Source organism: Zingiber officinale, chromosome 4B (assembly GCF_018446385.1).
Source record: "Zingiber officinale cultivar Zhangliang chromosome 4B, Zo_v1.1, whole genome shotgun sequence".
Classification (NCBI taxonomy): Eukaryota; Viridiplantae; Streptophyta; class Magnoliopsida; order Zingiberales; family Zingiberaceae; genus Zingiber; species Zingiber officinale.
The window spans coordinates 109247097-109266840 of NC_055993.1; the positions used below are offsets into that span (position 1 = coordinate 109247097).

Consider the following 19744-nt stretch of genomic DNA (forward strand, 5'->3'; position numbering starts at 1 on the left):
AATTCTAGAAAAATCTTGTCCATTAGAAGATTTTGATAAACTAAAACTATAAAATGACATTTTACAAAAAGAAATAAAAAACTTGAAAAATCATACATGCACATATAGTATAAGTATTAGAAGATATAATTTGAACTGATATTTTAAATATCACAAAGGACAAATTAAATTAGGAAACTTTCAAAGAAATATGTCCTAAAAAATTCTTAATTAATCCAGTTGACTGGAACCTATATTGGGTTCCAAATTCTTGTTTAACTTGAACTTTATTAGACTTAGCGCTTTCAGTGAGAAAATTAGACGTTTAATTTCCTTATGAGGCTTTGTCTAGAAAGTTCTATAAAATTAGACGTTTACTTTACCAAAATTTCTATAAAATTAGTTTTTAAAAATTTGTTTAACTGAGGAAATTATTGATTGTTTTTCAAATTTTTTAATTAGAAAATTTTTCTAAAATTATTGCATTGTTAGTGCTATCAAAATGATTTTCAATCTTGACAAAGTTTTCAAAATTATTTGAAAATCAGAGTATTACTTACCCTTAGATTTTATGGTACCCTATTTTTTATGTGATCAAAGGGGGAGAAGGGAAGATTAAGTTTAGGGGGAGGTAGATTAATTTTTTTTTTTTTTTTTTGCACTTGAATTACAAATTTATTGCCTTTATTTTATATTTGTTTACCCTAACTTAACCTGGGTTGCTCACATCAAAAAGGGGAAGATTATTGATACCCCAAGGTTGTTTTGATGTGATGAAACAAGTTAAGTTAGCACTACAACAAAAACCCTCATAGACATCAGTGGAACAACAACGGTTTTAAGCAAAAACCGATGTCTTTGAGTATTTTACACCGATTTTTCCAAAAACCGGTGTCTATGAGCGCAGATTTTCGCTCATAGACATCGGTTTTTTAGGCGATGTCTATAAGCGCCCGTTTTTTCGTTAATAGACACCGATTTTAACATCGGTTTTTAAAATCTGATGTCTATGATAATTTTCCCACCAATACTTAGCTAAAATTTTCAACTCTTCCCTCTAACCTAACCCTATATGATGTCGTCCACGGGAGGCAAAGAGAGAGAGCCGTCTTCGGGCGACTCACCTTCTCCGCCTCTATCTTCTCCTCCTCTCCCATCGCCGACCCAATCTCGACCTCCTTTATTCTCCCAATTCGAAGCAGACAGAAACAGAGATCGGAGATCTGTGCTTCCGATTCACCGCTCGATCCGCCAAGATGCAGATAGGTTCCGAGAAGGCGTCGTCCCTTGATCTCTTGTCGGTCGTCGTCGCCTCCCTCTCCGACGGATATGGGCTAACGATAAGCCCAAAGTGTCTAATGTAGGAGGAAGAGGAAGCTGCTAACGATCAGCAAAACCAGACGCAAAGGTGTCTCCATTTTTTTTTTGTTTTTACTCCTCTGCCCTTTGCGATTGTTTGTTCGACTACCTTTGAATCTTCAGCAGTTTGATGATCTCTTGTTCTCTATGCAGAGGTTGATGTCGTCGACGGTGGAGCATGATTACATAGGTCTATCGGAGCGGAACTCCTCTGCCGGCGGAGTCGAGGGAGGGGTTCTGAACCTCAAGGCCACGGAACTCAGGTTGGGGCTGCCTGGGTCGGAGTCGCCCCACCGCGTGGAGAAGATCGGGCTCACCCTGGATTTGCTCCCCAAGAACTTCGTCTCCGATGCCAAGAGGGGGTTCTCCGACGCCAACGATGGGGGTGGGACGTGGGGATTTTCCGCCGAAGGTGGCGGATCTGAAGTGAACTCGGTAAAAGGTGGCGGCTTGTTTTCAGGGAGAGGGGAGGTTGCGTCCGGTGGCAGTGCAGGGCAGCTTTCTGGGCAAGGGAATGTGGGGAAGGACCTAGCGGTGAAAGCGGCTGGGCAGGAGCGGAAGGTCACCCCGAAGGGCTGTGGTTCTGTTGGGAATGATAGTCCGGTAGCTCATGCAATGAAGTAAGTGTGATAAAAATGATCCTAGATTTTTCTTTCATAGATTCATAAATCTTCATGCGTTCTGGTTTCTGTTTTTTGTTTCTTTTTTTTTTCCCCTTTTGGCATAGCTTGGATCTTTTAATTGAATTTGTTATAATTTCCCTCGTCGTTTCACTGATTTTTTTCTTTTTCTTGTTTGCTCTTCGCTGTTTTTCCCCTTCTTCCTTACGTTCGGTGAAAATAGAGTCTTTTTTGGGTGCACAAATGTAGAATCTGGGTGACATCCGTTTGGTGGTTTGTGGTTCAACAAGGGTTTGCAATGGTATAAACTCTGCCATTCATTTAATAGGAAGAATCGATTTTTTTCTCGGCGCCAGGATCTTTGTATCCATGAAATGACATTACTAAGCAAGGAATTTAATCAATTACTTTATGTAAAATATTATGTATGCTTTTGAGAGACTAAGATCTTCCCTTGGACGTTAACATATGTATTCAAGTTTTGTCTACTTCTGGGTTTCTAGACTTGAGTGTTTTGATACTGAAATCATAAAGTAATTTAATCAATTACTTTAAACTAAAGCATTCATTTAATAGTCAGATGTATATGAATGCTTACTTTTTTTCTTGTTCCTACTTGTAAACTATTACTGAACCAGACTCTTAAAGGTATGACATTACTAAAGCAAGACATTTAAGCATAACTTTTTTTTGTGTCGTTTAGCATCTCATTAGCTAAGGTAAGTCCATTTTTTAATTTTAATTTTACTAATTTTTATGTTTGCGCCTATTCATCTGGAAATAAGCAATTTGATTCTGCTGGAAGTACAGTAGTGTATTGGAATACAAGAAAAATTAAAGTTCATTATCACCATTAATTGATAATTTGATATTAGATGATTTCTTTGACGGTAAATGACAAAATTCTTTAATGGTATCAGAAAATATGCCTTTCTGTTTTTTTTTCTCAAAAGGCCTCATTCTTCTTGAAGATTTATTTCACATTTTATATGGTTTTAGTATTTGTTATCTACTCTAGAATGTTAATTGTTACATGGATAATTAGACCTTTGATGAGGTATTGACATCATATCGTGTCAGCTATAAAATGTATGTATATATGTCATGGATATCCTTTACACAAGACTCTATTTTTATTATTCTTTGTGTGGGTTTAGCAGTCAGTAGAGGCACTGTACTATCAATAATCTTTTCAATTTTGGTGAATGTTGAAGTTTACACCTGCTTTCTTTTTCAGGAGAATGTGGATATTAAAATTTTAACAAATGATGATGTTCTAGGTGATGCAATACCTTATGATCAACAAGATGCAATGCGCCACCTCTGTTACCAATTCCTTGATTTAATGCCGCCTACGGTATGGATACTTCACCTTGTAATAGTTGTTATTTATTTCAATTATATTATCCACATTAAATGGTCATTAAATAATACTACATCTATAATAGGAAGTTGCTGCAATTACACTGGAATTTTATATCATAAGCTCTACTTTTTTTTCCTTCTTCTAGCACCTCTTGATTTATGATTCAGTTTTTTCTCAGTTTGCCACTTTTCTTTTATGGTCTTTCTTTATGAATTTAATTTTTCAAACCTTTATGAATCTGTTATACATAATCAGTCAGGGAGCCTCTGTTATTTATTGATTCACAAGTACCTGTTATTTTGGTAACTAATATAGTTATACTTTAGATCCAGCCCTACTAAAATTTTCAATTAACAATCACATTTTCACAATGCGATTTGGTCTTATTTGCTGTGGTTTTATTTGATCGTATTAACTCATTTATATTTTATTTCTTATTAGTTCTCTGTTTCTTATTCTTGGTTATTAGGGAAGAACAAACCCACAATTTCCTGGTTCACATCCAGTTTCTCTTAACATGTGTGTCTTTATCCTTGTCAATATATATATATATATATATATATGTGTGTGTGTGTGTGTGTGTGTGTGTGTGTGTATATATACATACCTTATTTATTTAACATCTTTAGCCTGACGTGAAAGACAGCTAGTAGTTCATTGTGTTTCAATGTTCAAATCTGCAAAATTATGAATGTATATTTGGATTTTTGGAACAAACAATCTATTGGTTTACATATATTGTGTTTCCATCTAATATTGTGTTTCCATCTTAAATTCCCATGTAACCATGTTTTGGCTGGTTTGCATTTTAGAATGAGCAACCAAAAGCTTTATCATTCCTTCCCTTTGAAACATTGATGTAAAAGATGTATTTTAAAACATCTCCAGATGTCTGTAACTTTGTGTATTACTATATTTTGCTATGACCTTACTGTTCTAGCCTATGACCTATTTAGTTATCATCTAGTCTCGTGCCATACAGTTTTCATTTTTATCCTTCTCTACCAGCTCAAATCCTATTCTTTTCTAGTGATTACAATTTCAATACATGTCTGTGTCATGAATTTCCACTGTATATGCTAAGTGTGTCAAGAGTTATCTCATGTTGCTTTTTCTGGGTGGTGTAGTTGTAGTTTTCTGAAAGGTGGAAACTACTTGAAGAAGAAGTAATTCGACCAAGGAATTATGAGAGAAAGCAATTAGAATCTGACAGCAAGGGACATCCCATTTATAGATATGATATGGAGCCATTTTCAGTATGTAGATGTCAAGATACATGAGTTAATTAGTATGGCATGTTATAGATATTAATTAGTATGGCATGAGTTAATTAGTATGGCATTTTCAGTAATAAGTTGGGAATTTTAGGCAGGATCATGTTTTGGGTGTTGGAGGATTTGGTAGAGTTTACAAAGGTTTGATCAGTGAAGATCTCAGGGATGGGCTGCAACCCCTTCAAGTAGCAGTGAAAGTCCATGATGGTGATAACAGTCATCAAGGTCATAGGGAATGGCTGGTATCCATCTCCAATAACTCAATTGTTGGTTCTGTCTCATCGCTTCCGATTCCTTCGTCAAGGTAAAAGCATCGCACTCTCAGTTCCGGTTCCTGCTTTAATCTCTTTTAGTCTTGATTTTGATCATTTACTTGCATTAAAATCATTAAACTATTCATGAATTATCAATCTACTGTAGTAATGCTGGTGAACTTGATGAAGGACTTGTTTTTATGAGGTCTTGTTAAGTGATGAAACCTTCTACATTGCTTTAAATGCAAGCAGTTGGTTGATTATCCAATTAGTGCCCTGTAATTTGTATACGGTTCATTAGTACCACAATGATTATGCGAGCATAAAAATGAAACAATAACATATTTTCCAACTTGTCCAGTAATTTTTCATTCTTTAATTTGTTGGATACAAGTTCAATTGTTAATTAACTTCCATAATAGGGGAACAAATGGCCATCTTTTGGATTTGCAATTCTATTTGACGTCAGCTATCATATTACTAAACTTTCATTCTGATAATGCCAAGGCACAAAACTTCCAGCTTACTAGTTTTTTGTTTTCTCTCTATATATTTTTTTCATGGATCATGAGTTACCTTGGACTTTTGTTATCAATAAACTCTTGCAATCTCCTCAAATACTCCTTATTATGTTGTTATGTATGTAGAAATATGAGCGAACAACAGGAGAACGTTGCAGCTCCAAAGTTGAATGAAAGGATATTGTCGTCATTGTCCAGGAGATCAGTGGTTGCCCATCCTTGGCATGATCTTGAATCAGGTAACCGAAAACGAAAGAAACAGTTCCACTAATATTTACACATCTATTAATTTGATTTGTCTCAGTATCTGTTTCTGAACATGAATTTGTCTCCAGGTAAAGAGGCCCCTGTTGTGTTCAATGTGGTAAGTGTATTTTTTTCCTTTTAACTGATAAAATATACAAAATAAAGTATCAGAAGTGATATTGTTTTTTACAAATGCAAACTGATTTTGAGTAAATCATCTTTTTGCTCGTTTATCAAATTAGATTGCCTTCCAAAAGGATGCAAGGGTTAGATTTGAACTTGTTATTCATAGATCTATCACTATATGATGTGGTTGAGATAATTGATGAATGTTTATCTTTTTAAACATTCCAATTAGTCATCTTGTTACCTGGTGCTCTTATTGCATTTTCAACTATGATCTTTGGTCTTGGTTTACTAATATATTATTTATGTGTTTTTACAGTTTACAAATCTCAAGTACTCTAGAGTTGAAATTGATGAAGTGCGGTTCGAGTGGGTTGAATGCATGCTAAATTACATTTGAAGTGCGGTTCTACCTTGATGTGTTAAAAGAATGTTCTACCTTGATTTTGATATCTATTAGCTAGCTTTTGATGTAAAAAGAATGTTTGAGTATTTTATGGATACTGTTGTAAGAAGATTATTTATATAATTTGTGAATATTTGTGTATTTTATGGATATTGTTGAATGAAGAATATTTGTATAATTTGTGAATATTTGTGTATTTTTTTTATTATTGTCAATTTTTCATTGTTTCGGAAATCAAATTTGTGCTGTTAAAAATATACATATTACATCGGTTTTCCACCGCTGCAAAACCGATGTTATTAACTAATATTACTCGGTCATTTACCGCTGCCAAAACTGGTGTTATTAACATACAATATTACATCGGTTTTACACCGTTGATGAAACGGTGTCGTTAAGTGATACTACACCGGTTAATAACCGATTCGAAGACCGGTGTCGTTAAGTGATACTACACCGGTTTTAACCCGATGTCTAAAATGACAGACTTTTAACATCGGCTTCATAGACATCGGTCGAAAATGAAATAGACACCGGTGGAAAACCGATGTCTATGAGGATTTTTGTTGTAATGTAGGTCCTATTGTGTTTAACCCTGTGTCTAAGTGTGCAGGAGCTTAGGAGCACAGGAAGTCTAGCAAAAGATGCAACTAGCGAGAAGGATGACATGAGAGAGAGCTGACGGGCTCGGTGCGTCTAAGGGACGAGGTGCTGCGGAAGAGTACGCGGGCTGATAAAAAGGAGGCGCGCGACGTTTCTGACGGACAAGAAGCCGGAGCGGAAGGTTGCTCAAGAAGGTCGGAAGTTGGGTTCGGGTGTGCCCTATTCCGCATATCCAAAATCACCCAAGCGAGCGGAGCCGGAGCGGAAGACCCGGACCGAGGCAAGCAGAACTGGAGTAGAGGGCTCAGACTGAAAAAGTCAACTAGGTTGACTTTGTGGACCCGGGCGTCCGGAATGGACTTTTATCCAGATTGTGTTTAACCATGATCCGTTGTGAAGGGGATAAAGTTTTATCCTTTCCAGGCGCCTGGAACCCTTCCAGGCGCCCCAACTAAGTGTATAAATACAACCTTGGTCCAAAAACTAAAATACAACAAGCAATTCTTGATACAACACTTGTGAGCTTTTCTGTTTTGTTTAACTTCTTCCTTTCTGAGCTTTCATTGCTGTAAAGAGGCTTCTCCGCCTGAAGGAGAAATTAGTGCACATCATTTCCTTAGATTAACAACCTCCCCGGTTGTAACCAAGTAAAACTCTTTGAGTCTCTGCCTTTCAGTTTCTTTTATTTATCGCTTATGCAAGTATTCTTTTAAGTCCGAGAAATGTTTGTTTTGATTTTGTGCAGAGCTATTTAACCCCCTTCTAGTCAGCCAACGGGATCCAACAATTATTTCCTCCATAATGTATGCCTTAACAATATAGGTTTCAACTCGTGTCTTATTTTTCACTTTTTCCTTCAAATAATATAGGAACTGATTGTAATAGAATAAATTGTATTAGATATTAATATATAATAATGAAGTATAAAAGATGGAAATGATACCTTTTAAATGGATACATTCATTGAAAATGGACAGGACCTCTATCTTTAGCCTTATATGACAAATGAACCAAAAGGTATTCCATACAATCAAAAAATAAGGGTGGAAATATCTTTTCTAAATTGCATAAAGTGATTGGAATGTCTCTCTCTGATGTCTTCATGTGTGAATGTTTTAAAATTGTTGAGCAAATATCATGACATAAAATACTTAACTCCATAATGACACACTATACAAAATTGGTAAGAATTCATTAAAAGCAATACGAATGAATCTTTCCATGAATATATAATCTTGATTTTTCAAACCAATCAATTTGCATTCTTTCAAATCGACACATCTCCTAAGATTAGAGACATAGCCATTTGAAAATTTTAATAATTTCAACCATTCACAAACGACACATCTCTGATTCTTATTCAATGTATAAATCGTCTTTGGCTTTGGTCCCCTACTACTTTCATTGACATCAAGAGTGTGTCTTTTACAAATGAGTCATATATCTTTTCTTACATTCAAATTGTCTTTTATTTTTTTTGGCAATATCCATCACTATATTATCAAATTATTAAAAATATTTTTCTGAATATGCATCACATCGAGATTATGATGAATCAAATGACTCTTTCAATACAGTAAATCTCAAAATATACTTTATTTAGCCCACTTATGTATACTATCATATTCATATGTTATTCCATATAGTTCTTCAATAACAGATGGAATGTTAAATACTGTATACCAAATCTGTTCACTTATTAATCTCAATGGCGAAGGTGTGCTTTCAATTCTATTTTTAGTTAATTCATCTTTATTCTTTATTCCTTATGAAATTATGATTTGGTGTTAAAAATTATTTATAACAATCAAAATAACTTGGCTTTTTCCCATGTTTTAATCTAATTAACTTTGATCTCTCTATACATATTGGACATCCTATAATTTCAATGGTACAACATCCTGATAGCATATTATAAGCCGAAAAGTCATTTATGGTCCAAAGAAGAGAAACATTCATTACAAACATCTAATTAATATGAACATCATATGTAGGAAAACCTTTATCCCATAGTTGTTTTAGCTCTGCAATCAGTGGTTCTATTAACTTCTTCGAATTTTACGAGTTAGGTACAATCAATGTCAAAAAGATATAGGTTGTTTTTATGTACATTCCAGGCAGAAGATTATATGGAGTTAAGATAACTGACCAATAAGAATAATTTTTTCCTAATTTTTCAAATAGAGAAAATTCATTAGCACAAAGACCTAACCTAATGTTTCGAGTCCCCTTCACAAATTACCATCTTCTAATAGAGATTTAATTTATTGTAATAACTTTGATCCCCACTAACTGAGACTGATATATTTCATCCATAATCCTCATTAGATATGCATGGTTTATCATGACATATCTAATTATAGTAATTCAGGGTAAAACTAAATCTATAAGGATGTTCTTAAACTTTATCAAACTGTAAAAATTTACCATTGCGATACTTTTTGCATGGATATATTATCTTATCCCATTTATACACTCAACATTACTATAAGTAAAATCCAAAAATTATTCCAATCCAAATTTAAATTCATCAGTTAAACACCGACATTCAAGTTAAGTTCTTTTATACCTATAACTCCTTTTATGCATTTTCCTATTTTTAATTTATTAACATATTAATAGAAACTACTATAAATAAAAGCTAGTACCTCATCAACAACAATAACATAATTAATTAATGCTAAATTTATATAACAATAAGTCATATTACAGTAATGAATGTAGATATACCTAAAATAGGTGAACAAAAACTAGTGTCTCCAAATACTTTAAGCCCAAGCAAAAAAAGAGACCTATATAAACAACATTATGAAGTCACCAATCAAATATAAAGGTATACAAACAAATATTTTTGGTAAACTAAATGAATATCACTAGCAAATATAAGGGAGATCACATTATTTATAACAACTTTCATATCAAAAGAAATATATGCATTAGGCATCTATCATCGACAATAAAATACATAAATTTTGAATAATTGTTGCAAACAACATTTGCATCTATCACTTAATAATAAAGTTACCATCACACACAATCCATACAATAAAATTTTACTTGAAAGTGAAGCAAGAGGACACAAAACATTCTAGAAAAAAAAATGTCATAAAAAATTGTTATTAATAGCACATCCACAAGATTGGATACAAAACATGTTATCCACAAGATTGGATACAAAATGTCTATCTTAAACACAAAGATACAAACTTGATTTCAAGTAATAGTACAAAAGGATAATTACCTAATTTTCTAGTCACTTCCAAGAATCATCTATATCCATTAAGATTATATAGGGCGTAATAAATTTTAGTTTCTGCTCCATCATGGTCAGCTAACCTCGCTGCCAAGGTCATGCTTGGCCTCACCGACATGGCTACTGACCGTGTCGATGACCGAGGAAGCAGCCAGCCTGAGGACAGGCTCAATGATTGACCAGGCTAAGGGCTCAGCCGACCTCAGTGCCCGAGGCCATAACTGGTGCTTGTCGCACCTCAGTGGCTGCCACACCTCGCGAACACCACGGCCAGATCCAGCTAGTGAGGGAAGGGAAAATGAGAGGGAGGGGGAGGAGAGCGAAGGAGGCTTAACGCCGCACTTCTCCAAGCTCTCGTTCGTCATCGTCTCTAAATTTAAGGGATCGGGGGAGTTGGGTGATCAGGCAAATTTGGGGGTGGGGGTTGTTAAGTTAGAATTTTTGGCGACGAATTGAAATTCATCGCTGAGTTCATCTCTAAATTGGTGATGAATCTAAAATTTGGCGTCAAATTTGAGATTCCGACTGATTTTGGTGAAGATCCTTAAATTTATAATGAATCATGGTCATCACCAAATTGGTGATGAATCCAAAATTTGTCACAAAATTGAGATGAAGTTTGGATTCGTCGCCAAATTTGAGATCCTAGTTGATTTTTACATTTGGTGAAGATCTTTAAATTTAGTGACGAATACAGACAGAATTCGTGGCTGATACAGCAATAGAGGCAGCCCCCCCCCCCCCCAAAGAATGGGTCAAGATGGGGAAGGCTGGTTGACACGGAGGTCAAAGTCAAAGTTGTCAAAGGCCCGAGACTACAGATCAGGCAAGGTTGGCTGAACGGGCCTTCCATCCTGGTCGGACGTGACCGTTCGAACGACCATCCACCGAAAACTTGCAACTGAGAGTAAGAGATAAATAGTAAACTTCCTGGCCCACCGTCCCTACCAATTGGATGGCATGTCTGGTCAGACAAAAGGCAACCTTCCGATAACAGAAAAGCCAAGTGAAGGCCAGGCCGATAGGCCTATTCGGTACGATTGAGTTGGTGATGTCCCAACCCAGGGGATCCTGACCGTCCTATAGCAACACCCGCATACATATCTCACCATACTCTTTTGAAAGTTTGTGTGGCCGACAATAGAGAATGCCCAACAAACAAACAGTACTTCAGAAGCTTCTAGCCTATCACGTTAGAGATTTGCGTGCTCGTTTAAGGAAAGGTGTCAGGGACACTTTTTTACTTATCTTTTCCTAGGACACTTTGGAAAACATGCATGTGCTTTGGGATGCATGCATAGACGCTATAGTGATACTATAAAAAGGGGGTCTCCAACTACAGACGGAGATATGCAATCTTTCACTATTTACACACTCCTAGCTACTTTTGATTCCTACTGTTCTTCTCCACTAAATCGAGGACTCACTTGAGTGTCGGAGGGTTAACGCCGGGGACCCCTTCCCGGCCCGGCACTAATGCTCTCAGTTTTGTAGGATAGCGCGGAGTCTTCTTCCAATCAACCGTAGAGCCACGTTCCTAGCCCGTCATCTTCTCAGCTTTCGAACATGATCATATTTGACGCTATCTATGGGAACTATGCCTGCATATGAGACGTGAAGATGGAAGATGTTGGATAACTTACTACCATGATGCTAACCCAAGAAGATTTAGAGATACTAATAAATTTCTAAGCAGCAAAGATGGTGCAGCAACAACAAGAGACAACAGTTGACTGTAGAGCGTAGAACGACCCAGCCGTGTTGGCAACAGGTTAGCAAGTTGGCCAAAGAGACCGACCAGAAGACCATGCCAGTCGCAAATCGAACCATAGGCCAACTGGCGCCTTTCAGGAAGTACTGAATGTGTCGATCCTAAGTCACCGGGCGTTATTCCATACACCATCGGAAGAGCATGGCTGAGGTGAAAGGACACTAGGATCCTTTTCCAAGAATGCACCCATTTAGGATGGGCGAAAAGGCAAAGCACCCTGACTCGACGACTCTCCTGAGTGGATCAACAAGTAATTCTCCCAAGAAATCCTTAACGTTCAACTGCCACCTCACTATACACCACTGACAATCGGAAAGTATATAGGGTCAACTGCCCTGAGGACCATCTGATCAAATTTGACAACATGGCCACTCTCCCACCAGTACACCGATGGAGTCAAGTGCCACGCTCTCTCGATCGACACAGAGGTGGTTCAAATGTTTGTCGATCGGCTCCATCGACAATTTCAAAGACTTCCGAACAGCGTTCCTTCAGCATTTCGCAAGCAATCACTGCTACCAAAAGGCGAATGTGAACCTGTTCGTGATCAAACAAGGGCCCAAGGAAGTGTTACGGACTTACATTAAGAGATTCAATTAAGTGGCCATGGATGTCCTATCAGCCAACCAAGATATCTTAGTAAGTTATTTTTCCCAAGGACTTACGGATAATAACTTCTTTTACTCACTTATTAGAAAGTCTCCGAGAGACTTTGATCATCTACTCGGACGAGCCACGAAGTACATCAACATCGAAGAGGCCTAGTCATCTCGGAAAAAAGAAGTGATCCCTGAGCCAACGTCTATCCTAGAGCATCGAGCAGCACACACCCATCAACCTCCAAAAGGGCCATGAGTGAGAGCAATCAAGCAACATCTGGAGCTCCGAGCCCATGCGGTCCAGCATGTGGAGGCCAAGCGGGCAAAAGTCACTAAGCCTCGATAGTGGACGCCTTTACTACTCCATAAACCACAATATAAGAAATTGTTACCATCTCAACCCAAAGCCGCCTCGACCAACTCACCAAGCATTTTGCTGCCATCGATTGGACGGACAACACGAGGAGGGCAATGCGCCTGTTGAGCAGCACCGACTGCAGCCTCAAGGAAGAGATAATCAGAGGCCTGCTTAGGTATCAGCCGAGCGGCCACGCTCGTCAGCACACAAAGAAGAGAATCGCAGCAATGCTGCTCGGGACGACATTAGCATGATAGCGGGAGGCCCGACCGATGGTGATTCCAACTGGGCTCGAAAGTCATATGTCAGGCGGTTGGAAATCAATGCAGTCGGGTGCAGTAAAGAAAGAGCACAGGGACCAAAGATCAATTTTTGTTCTCGAGATTTGGAGGGGGTAGAAGTCCCCTATGATGATGCCTTGATTATTAAGGCAGTCATTTCTAACTATAATATTCACCATACTTTTATCGATACATGCAGCTTAGTGAATATTATCTTCAATAAGGCATTTGATCAGCTGCAGATCAGTCGAAGAAAACTTCAACCCATGACAACTCTCTTATATAGCTTCATTGGTAATGAGGTGTTGTCGATCAACCAGGCTCGACTAGCCATATCACTTGGAGAAGAGCCACTTGTGATGAAAGGATGACAAATTTCATTAAAGTGGACGGTCCATCTGCTTATAATGTTATATCGGGCCGATTGACATTGAACGAGTTATGAGCAGTCATCTCCACGTTCTGCCAAAGGATCAAATTCCCTATGGACAACTCGGTCGACGAAGTTAAGGGCGACCAGCTCGTAGCCCTTCAATATTTTGTGAAGATGGAGAAGACCGAGTCACGATCCGCTCAAAAGGCCCAACAACTACAAGTTAATGCAATCCTGGAATAGTCTCCCATGCAGTTCTATGAAGAAAAAGAGGAGGATCAAGTGCACCCCAGTCGATCGGAGGCCACTACCTTTATCGCGACTAATCTAAGCATAGAAAAGAAGACCGAACTGGTTGTCTGTCTAAGGCAAAACCATGATGTGTTCACTTGAGCGACACATGAACTCCCAGGTATCTTGCCAACAATAGCGCAACATGAGTTGCACGTCTGACCAGACGCTTGGTCGGTAAAGTAGAAGAAAAGGGATTTCAGCTTGGAACAAATAAGATTATCCGTACGAAGGTAGAAAAGTTGCTGGATGCAGAGCACATCCGAGAGGTACAGTTCCCGAGTTGGCTCGCCAATGTGGTGCTAGTCTCTAAGCCGGGTAACAAGTGATGGGGGTGCATCGACTTCAGAGACCTAAACAAGGCGTGCCCAAAGGACTACTCCTCTCTTCCATGCATAGATTAGATGATTGACTCCACGGCGGGTTGCGAGCTGATATGCATGTTGGACGCATATCAGAGCTACCATCAGGTCTTGTTCGCTAAGAAAGATCAAGAAAAGGTTAGCTTCATCATGACAGATGGAACCTTCTGCTACAATGTCATGTCATTCGGGCTGAAGAATGTCGGAACCACGTACCAAAAATTGATGAACAAGGTATTATAGTTGCAGATCGACAAAAATATGGAGGTATACATCAATGACATATTGATAAAATCCCTCCAAGCTGTTGATCTGTGTGTAGATATAGAAGAGATGTGCCAGACCTTGAGGAAGTATAGAGTCAAGCTCAACCCTAGCAAGTACTTGTTCGGAGCAAAGAGCAGACACTTCCTTGGTTCCAATTAACCGAGCGGGGAATCGAAGAAAATTCGAGCAAAGTGAAGACGCTCTAAGACTTATTGGATGTGGGTATCTTTTCAAAATAGACGGTGCCCACTCGGTCTTGAAAGAGGAAGATGCCTGGCTTGGATAATTTTAAGTAATAAAAATAGTGAAAAATGCGAGGCAGGAGAGGTATTCCTTACAGAGAGAATAGTATAACGACGCACAGTAGCCTAAAGAAATTAGGCACTCATTGTGATAGAGGGATGTGAAAATACCTACACACTTCAGAAAATAAAGGATGGATATATAGGAAATCACAAACCAGCATATAATTGGTCTTTGAATAAAGGAAGGAAACCATCAAGAGATGTATGGTCTCGAGGAGACAGAATCTAATTACTACTATATTTTTATAAATTGTGTTAACTTTTGTTTTGCAGGGTAGTATAATGTTTGTTGTCTCGGACTAATCTTTTTCTTGCAAGAAAAAGGTTTTGCTGAAAAAGTGATCCCAGCGCCCGGAGCTGGTCTGGGAGCTCGGAATGTAAAATTTTATCTCATCACAAACATGGAGCACGCTGATTGGCTAGGCCAATGTCACTGTCTAGGCGCTCGAAAGGGATCTGGGCGCCTGGAGCTACCTATATAAGGAGCCCTCCACTTGGAGCAAAAACACAACTTACTTCTATGTTTGTTCTATTGCGCACTGCTCCTGCGATGCTGCGAAGCTCCTTCGACAACCTGCAACTCAATTCTATTTTCCTTGTTGTCGGTATTCTTTTCATAATTCTTGTACTAAATTGTGTAATAATTTTGTTAATTATTAGTGATTGCCCAACGAAAGTACTCTCACGTGCGGGTCTTGGAGTAGGAGTCGACGAAGACTCCGAACCAACTAAAATTGATTTTGTTGGCGTTGTGTTTATTTTCTTATTTTTGCTGCTTACTCGATAACGAATTTTCAACGATCGCTATTCACCCCCCCCCTCTAGAGAACTTTACAATCCAATAAGTGGTATCAGAGCGGGTACCACTCTGAATTGGTGCAACCACGAATCAGGCAAAGAGGTTTTTTTTAAAAGAAAAGATAGTTAGAATTTTTTCAACCACCAACCACCTTTCGTATTTTTCCCTCCAAATTTTTTTTTGAAAAGTTCACTACAATTTTTTCACCATTAGTTAGAATTGATGAAATAACCCTTCTGGTAAAATTTGTCATAATATTTTTATTAATATTATTTTATTATTTTATTATTATTTTCAAAATTAGTGAAATGCCGTCAATTCTTTATCTCCCACACTACTTACCCCAAGACAAAGTTTTGGAAATCGCTTCATGCCTATAATTTTTGTAAGTATATCAATGTCTCTCATCAAGAAGGACAGAGCATCCACAAACCGCCACCATATGAGATATACGAGAGGCACGAACTCAATTTGTGGAGGATGCTGATGGAAAGCTTCATCTTTATGAATGACTGTGATGGTGGCATGGCACTGAGATGATCAACCCAGAACTTGGAAGCAAACCAAATGGTAATAAAGTTAATTTCATATATATTACCTAACACAGTTACATGCATGATAGGAAAGGTCAAGGATGCCCACGAGTTTTGGACCTGCCTGACCAAGCTTCATGAGGAATCGTTGGAGTTAGAGAATCAAGTCAAAATTGAATTCAGACTCGTGTGAGATCCAACGGAGAAACCTACTGAATTAGGGGATGCGCTTAAGGTCAGTATAATTTACCAAAATACCCCTATCAATAGTAGTCTAAATTATCTGCATGATAATCTAGATAATTATGAAATTATCCCTAGTATGCTGCATGACAATCTAGGTTTTGATCAAGTAAACCAAGACTTTGATCAAATTTGCATCAACTGTGACTTAGTCAAATAGAACATTGACCAAATCAATTCAGACACATTAATTAATTCAGAAAACTTAAAATTAAGTAAAAATTTAGAAACAATTAATTCAAACATTAAAATAAATTTAAATTTAAAAAATAACGAAATAGATTTAAATAAAATCAATAAATATCTTAATAAATTATTTAATAATCTAGACAATATCAATTTAAAAAATTCTATCCGAAACTAAGATAATTCAATTAATAAAAAATTAAATTTTAAAGACTAATATAATAAATTCAACTAATAATATAAACTTAAAAGACAAAGAAAATATAAGGATAAATTCAAACATTTTAATAAAATCAAAACCAAAGTTAACAAATTCAAAATTAAATATTAAAGATAACATTTTAAATAAAGATAATCCAGAAAATTCAAAATCAACCGTTAATACAATGTTAAAAGATAAATCTTTAAAAAAATATAATTCAAATAATTCAAATTTAAAAACTAATAAAAACTTAAACACTAAAAATAATTTTAACTTAATAAAATTAAGATTGAAAGAAAATTTAAATACTCCTTCAAAGAAGGACAGTTTGATCAATTTAATTAATTCAAAATTAAAACTTAAATTTAAATTATAAATTAAACATTAAATCTCAAATAAAATTAACTTTAATTATACAAAAATCATAAAAGAAAAATCAATAATTTAGAGAGAGACTCCAAAATAACAACTTACCCGACAGGATAATTAGGATTAGATTAAAAAGGGACAAAAGTTTAACTTGACCTACGGTACTGGTGAAGTTTTGGATGATAGTAGGTTAGGAAAACTCTGTCTATGTATGTCTAGGAAGATATGACTTTAACCTAGTGCATTTGACTTAATGGAACTAATTGAAGCTACCTCTTACGAATCATAACTAGTTAGACCAAGATTTTGTACTAAGTTTAGTGGATAGGACTATTTGAAAAAGTTTGAATGCATGGTTACTCTAATGATGTCCAGGTAATTCACCATAACCCAGAAGTTTATCCAAAAAATGTCTATTTGTTGAACCCAACGCCAAACCTGAATCTAACACAAAGTTAAATCAAACCCTGAAATTGAACTTAATTCATCTAACAAAATTGTATGATTCCCTGATTAAAAATATAAATCGGGTGAAATGATTAACAAGTTAAATTTGAAATTTTAAATTAAGAGTTATATTTAAATTAAATAAAAATTAAAAATTAAAATTAAACTAAATTAAAAATTAAACAAAACTTAAAATTAAAAATTAAACTAAACTTAAAATTAAAATTAAAATTAAAATTAAACTAAATTAAAAATTAAAAATTAAAAATTAAACTAAACTTAAAATTAAAATTAAACTGGATTAAAAACAAAAAATTAAACTAAACATAAAATTTAAAATTAAACTAAATTAAAAATTAAAATTTTAACTAAATTAAAAAATTAAACTAAACTTAAAATTAAAAATTAAACTAAATTAAAAATTAAAAATTAACTAAACTTAAAATTAAAAATTAAACTAAATTAAAAATTATACAAAATTAAAAATTATAAATTAAACCAAATTAAATTAAAATTAAACTAAGTTTAAAAAAGGAACTATTTTACAAATTATTTTAAAAACTTTAAAAATCATTTTAAAAATTATTTTAAAAAATTTAAAAATCATTTAAAAAATTTTAAAAATAATTTTTGAAAATTCTTTTTAAAAAACTTTAAAAATCATTTTAAAACTTTAAAAATCATTTTAAAAATTATTTTAAAAACTTTAAAAATCATTTTAAAAATTATTTTTAAAACTTTAAAAATAATTTTAAAAATTCTTTTGAAAATTATTTTTAAAAAACTTTAAAAATCATTTTAAAAATTCTTCTAAAAATTATTTCAAAAATTCATTTAAAAATTATTTTTAAAACTTTAAAAATCATTTTAAAAATTATTTTTAAAAATTTTTTAAATCATTTTAAAAATTCTTTTAAAATTTTTTTTAAAAAAACTTTAAAAATAATTTTAAAACTTAAACACTTAACTTAAAACTTAAATCCTAATTAATAAACAATCAAATCAATCAAAATTCAATTAACCTAAATTGCAAACTTAATTAAAAAATATATATAAATAATTAAAACTTAGTTATTTAGTCTAACCTTATTTAAAAACTTAGTTGACTTGATCAGTATCTTAATTTAACCTAACTAAAATATTAACTCTAAGTCATTTTTAAATCAAACTTGACTATACATTAAAACGTTAATCAAAATTTTAATTTTACTTTAATTAAATCATAATTTATCTCAATTAAAGATCAACTTAAATTGAACCGTATCTTTACTTAAATTTATTTAATAATTTTAACAAATTTAACTTTGAACTAATACTGACTTAGTTAAGTTAAATCTAATAACAAAGGATGATGTAAATGAAAAATTAAATTATAACTTAGACTTTTATTAAATCAGTCAATTAATATGAAATGTAAGTTATTTTAATAAATAAGTATTAAATTATTGAATTGAGTCAAGTAAAAGTTAATCAATAAACCATTGATAATGATTAACTATTATTGAATTAGTACCAAATTATTTCATTCAACCTTAAACTAAAGGTTAACTTCATACACCTAAATCTAAAATTAATTATTTAATCAAACTTAAGTGAACAATCATAATAAGGTATAAATAATTTTGATGAGCATTAGTGTTACAAAAAGTAAATTCCCTAGGCACTAAGGTATCAAATTCAGGGGGAGTATCAAATTCAGGGGATCAAATTTCTTTAAATATTTATTTAGAAAATTGTTTCCTTAAGTCTTTTTATTAAAAATTCCTTAGGATATTTTTTAATTATCCTTATCAAATTTCTTTTTAAAATCTCTTTTGAAAATCCTACCTCAATTTTTAAAAAAAAAAATACTTTGAAAATCTTACTTTAAATATTTTTTTTTGACAAATATTTTCAATGGCCTTATTTCAAAAATAATCTTGAACACTTCTTTTTGAAAATCTTACTTAAAATTTTTTTTTGTACAAGTTTATTTTAAACTCTACTTAGAAAAAGCTCTTTGTGAATGTTTTTGATCTACTTACGCATTTTTGAAGGTTACTTAAAAACTTTTTAGTTCCCTAAACTTCATAGAAAATATTTTGAAAATATCTTTGAAATATGTTTTTAATCTTTGAACATATTTTTTTGAAAAACTTTATCAAATTCTTGCAAAAATCTATCTTTGAAATATGTTATATATTTCCAACCATTGGAAAAATATTTGCAAAAATCTATCTTTTACAATTTCCTTAATTTTAAATATCTCCGTGAAAATATAACTTTCAAATTTGTTTTTGGCAAGTATTTTGAAAAATGTTTTGAAAATTAACTATCAAAAGTTGCTTAGACTTTCAAAAGTTACCCTAACA

At 34.4% G+C, this 19744-nt stretch overlaps 2 protein-coding genes across 2 annotated transcripts; both read left to right on the plus strand.

Moving 5' to 3' along the window:
* The first annotated feature begins 1312 nt into the window (after nucleotides 1-1312).
* On the plus strand, nucleotides 1313-1962 carry LOC121978520 (auxin-responsive protein IAA27-like). Its single transcript, XM_042530856.1, has 2 exons — nucleotides 1313-1387; nucleotides 1492-1962. The coding sequence occupies exon 2, from the start codon at nucleotides 1498-1500 to the stop codon at nucleotides 1960-1962; it is 465 nt and encodes a 154-aa protein (XP_042386790.1). The 5' UTR covers nucleotides 1313-1387; nucleotides 1492-1497.
* A 2603-nt stretch (nucleotides 1963-4565) lies between these two features.
* Nucleotides 4566-5927, plus strand: LOC121978521. Its single transcript, XM_042530858.1, has 5 exons — nucleotides 4566-4580; nucleotides 4697-4902; nucleotides 5500-5612; nucleotides 5709-5737; nucleotides 5862-5927. The coding sequence occupies exons 1-5, from the start codon at nucleotides 4566-4568 to the stop codon at nucleotides 5925-5927; spliced, it is 429 nt and encodes a 142-aa protein (XP_042386792.1).
* Nucleotides 5928-19744: the final 13817 nt, after the last annotated feature.

Bases quoted from the DNA above. Each gene is read 5' to 3' on its own strand.
- LOC121978520 (XM_042530856.1), top strand. From the start codon at position 1,498: ATGTCGTCGACGGTGGAGCATGATTACATAGGTCTATCGGAGCGGAAC.
- LOC121978521 (XM_042530858.1), top strand. The intron at 4,903-5,499 runs GTAAAAGCATCG...TTATGTATGTAG, and splicing joins CTTCCGATTCCTTCGTCAAG to AAATATGAGCGAACAACAGG. The intron at 5,738-5,861 runs GTAAGTGTATTT...TTATCAAATTAG, and splicing joins CCCCTGTTGTGTTCAATGTG to ATTGCCTTCCAAAAGGATGC.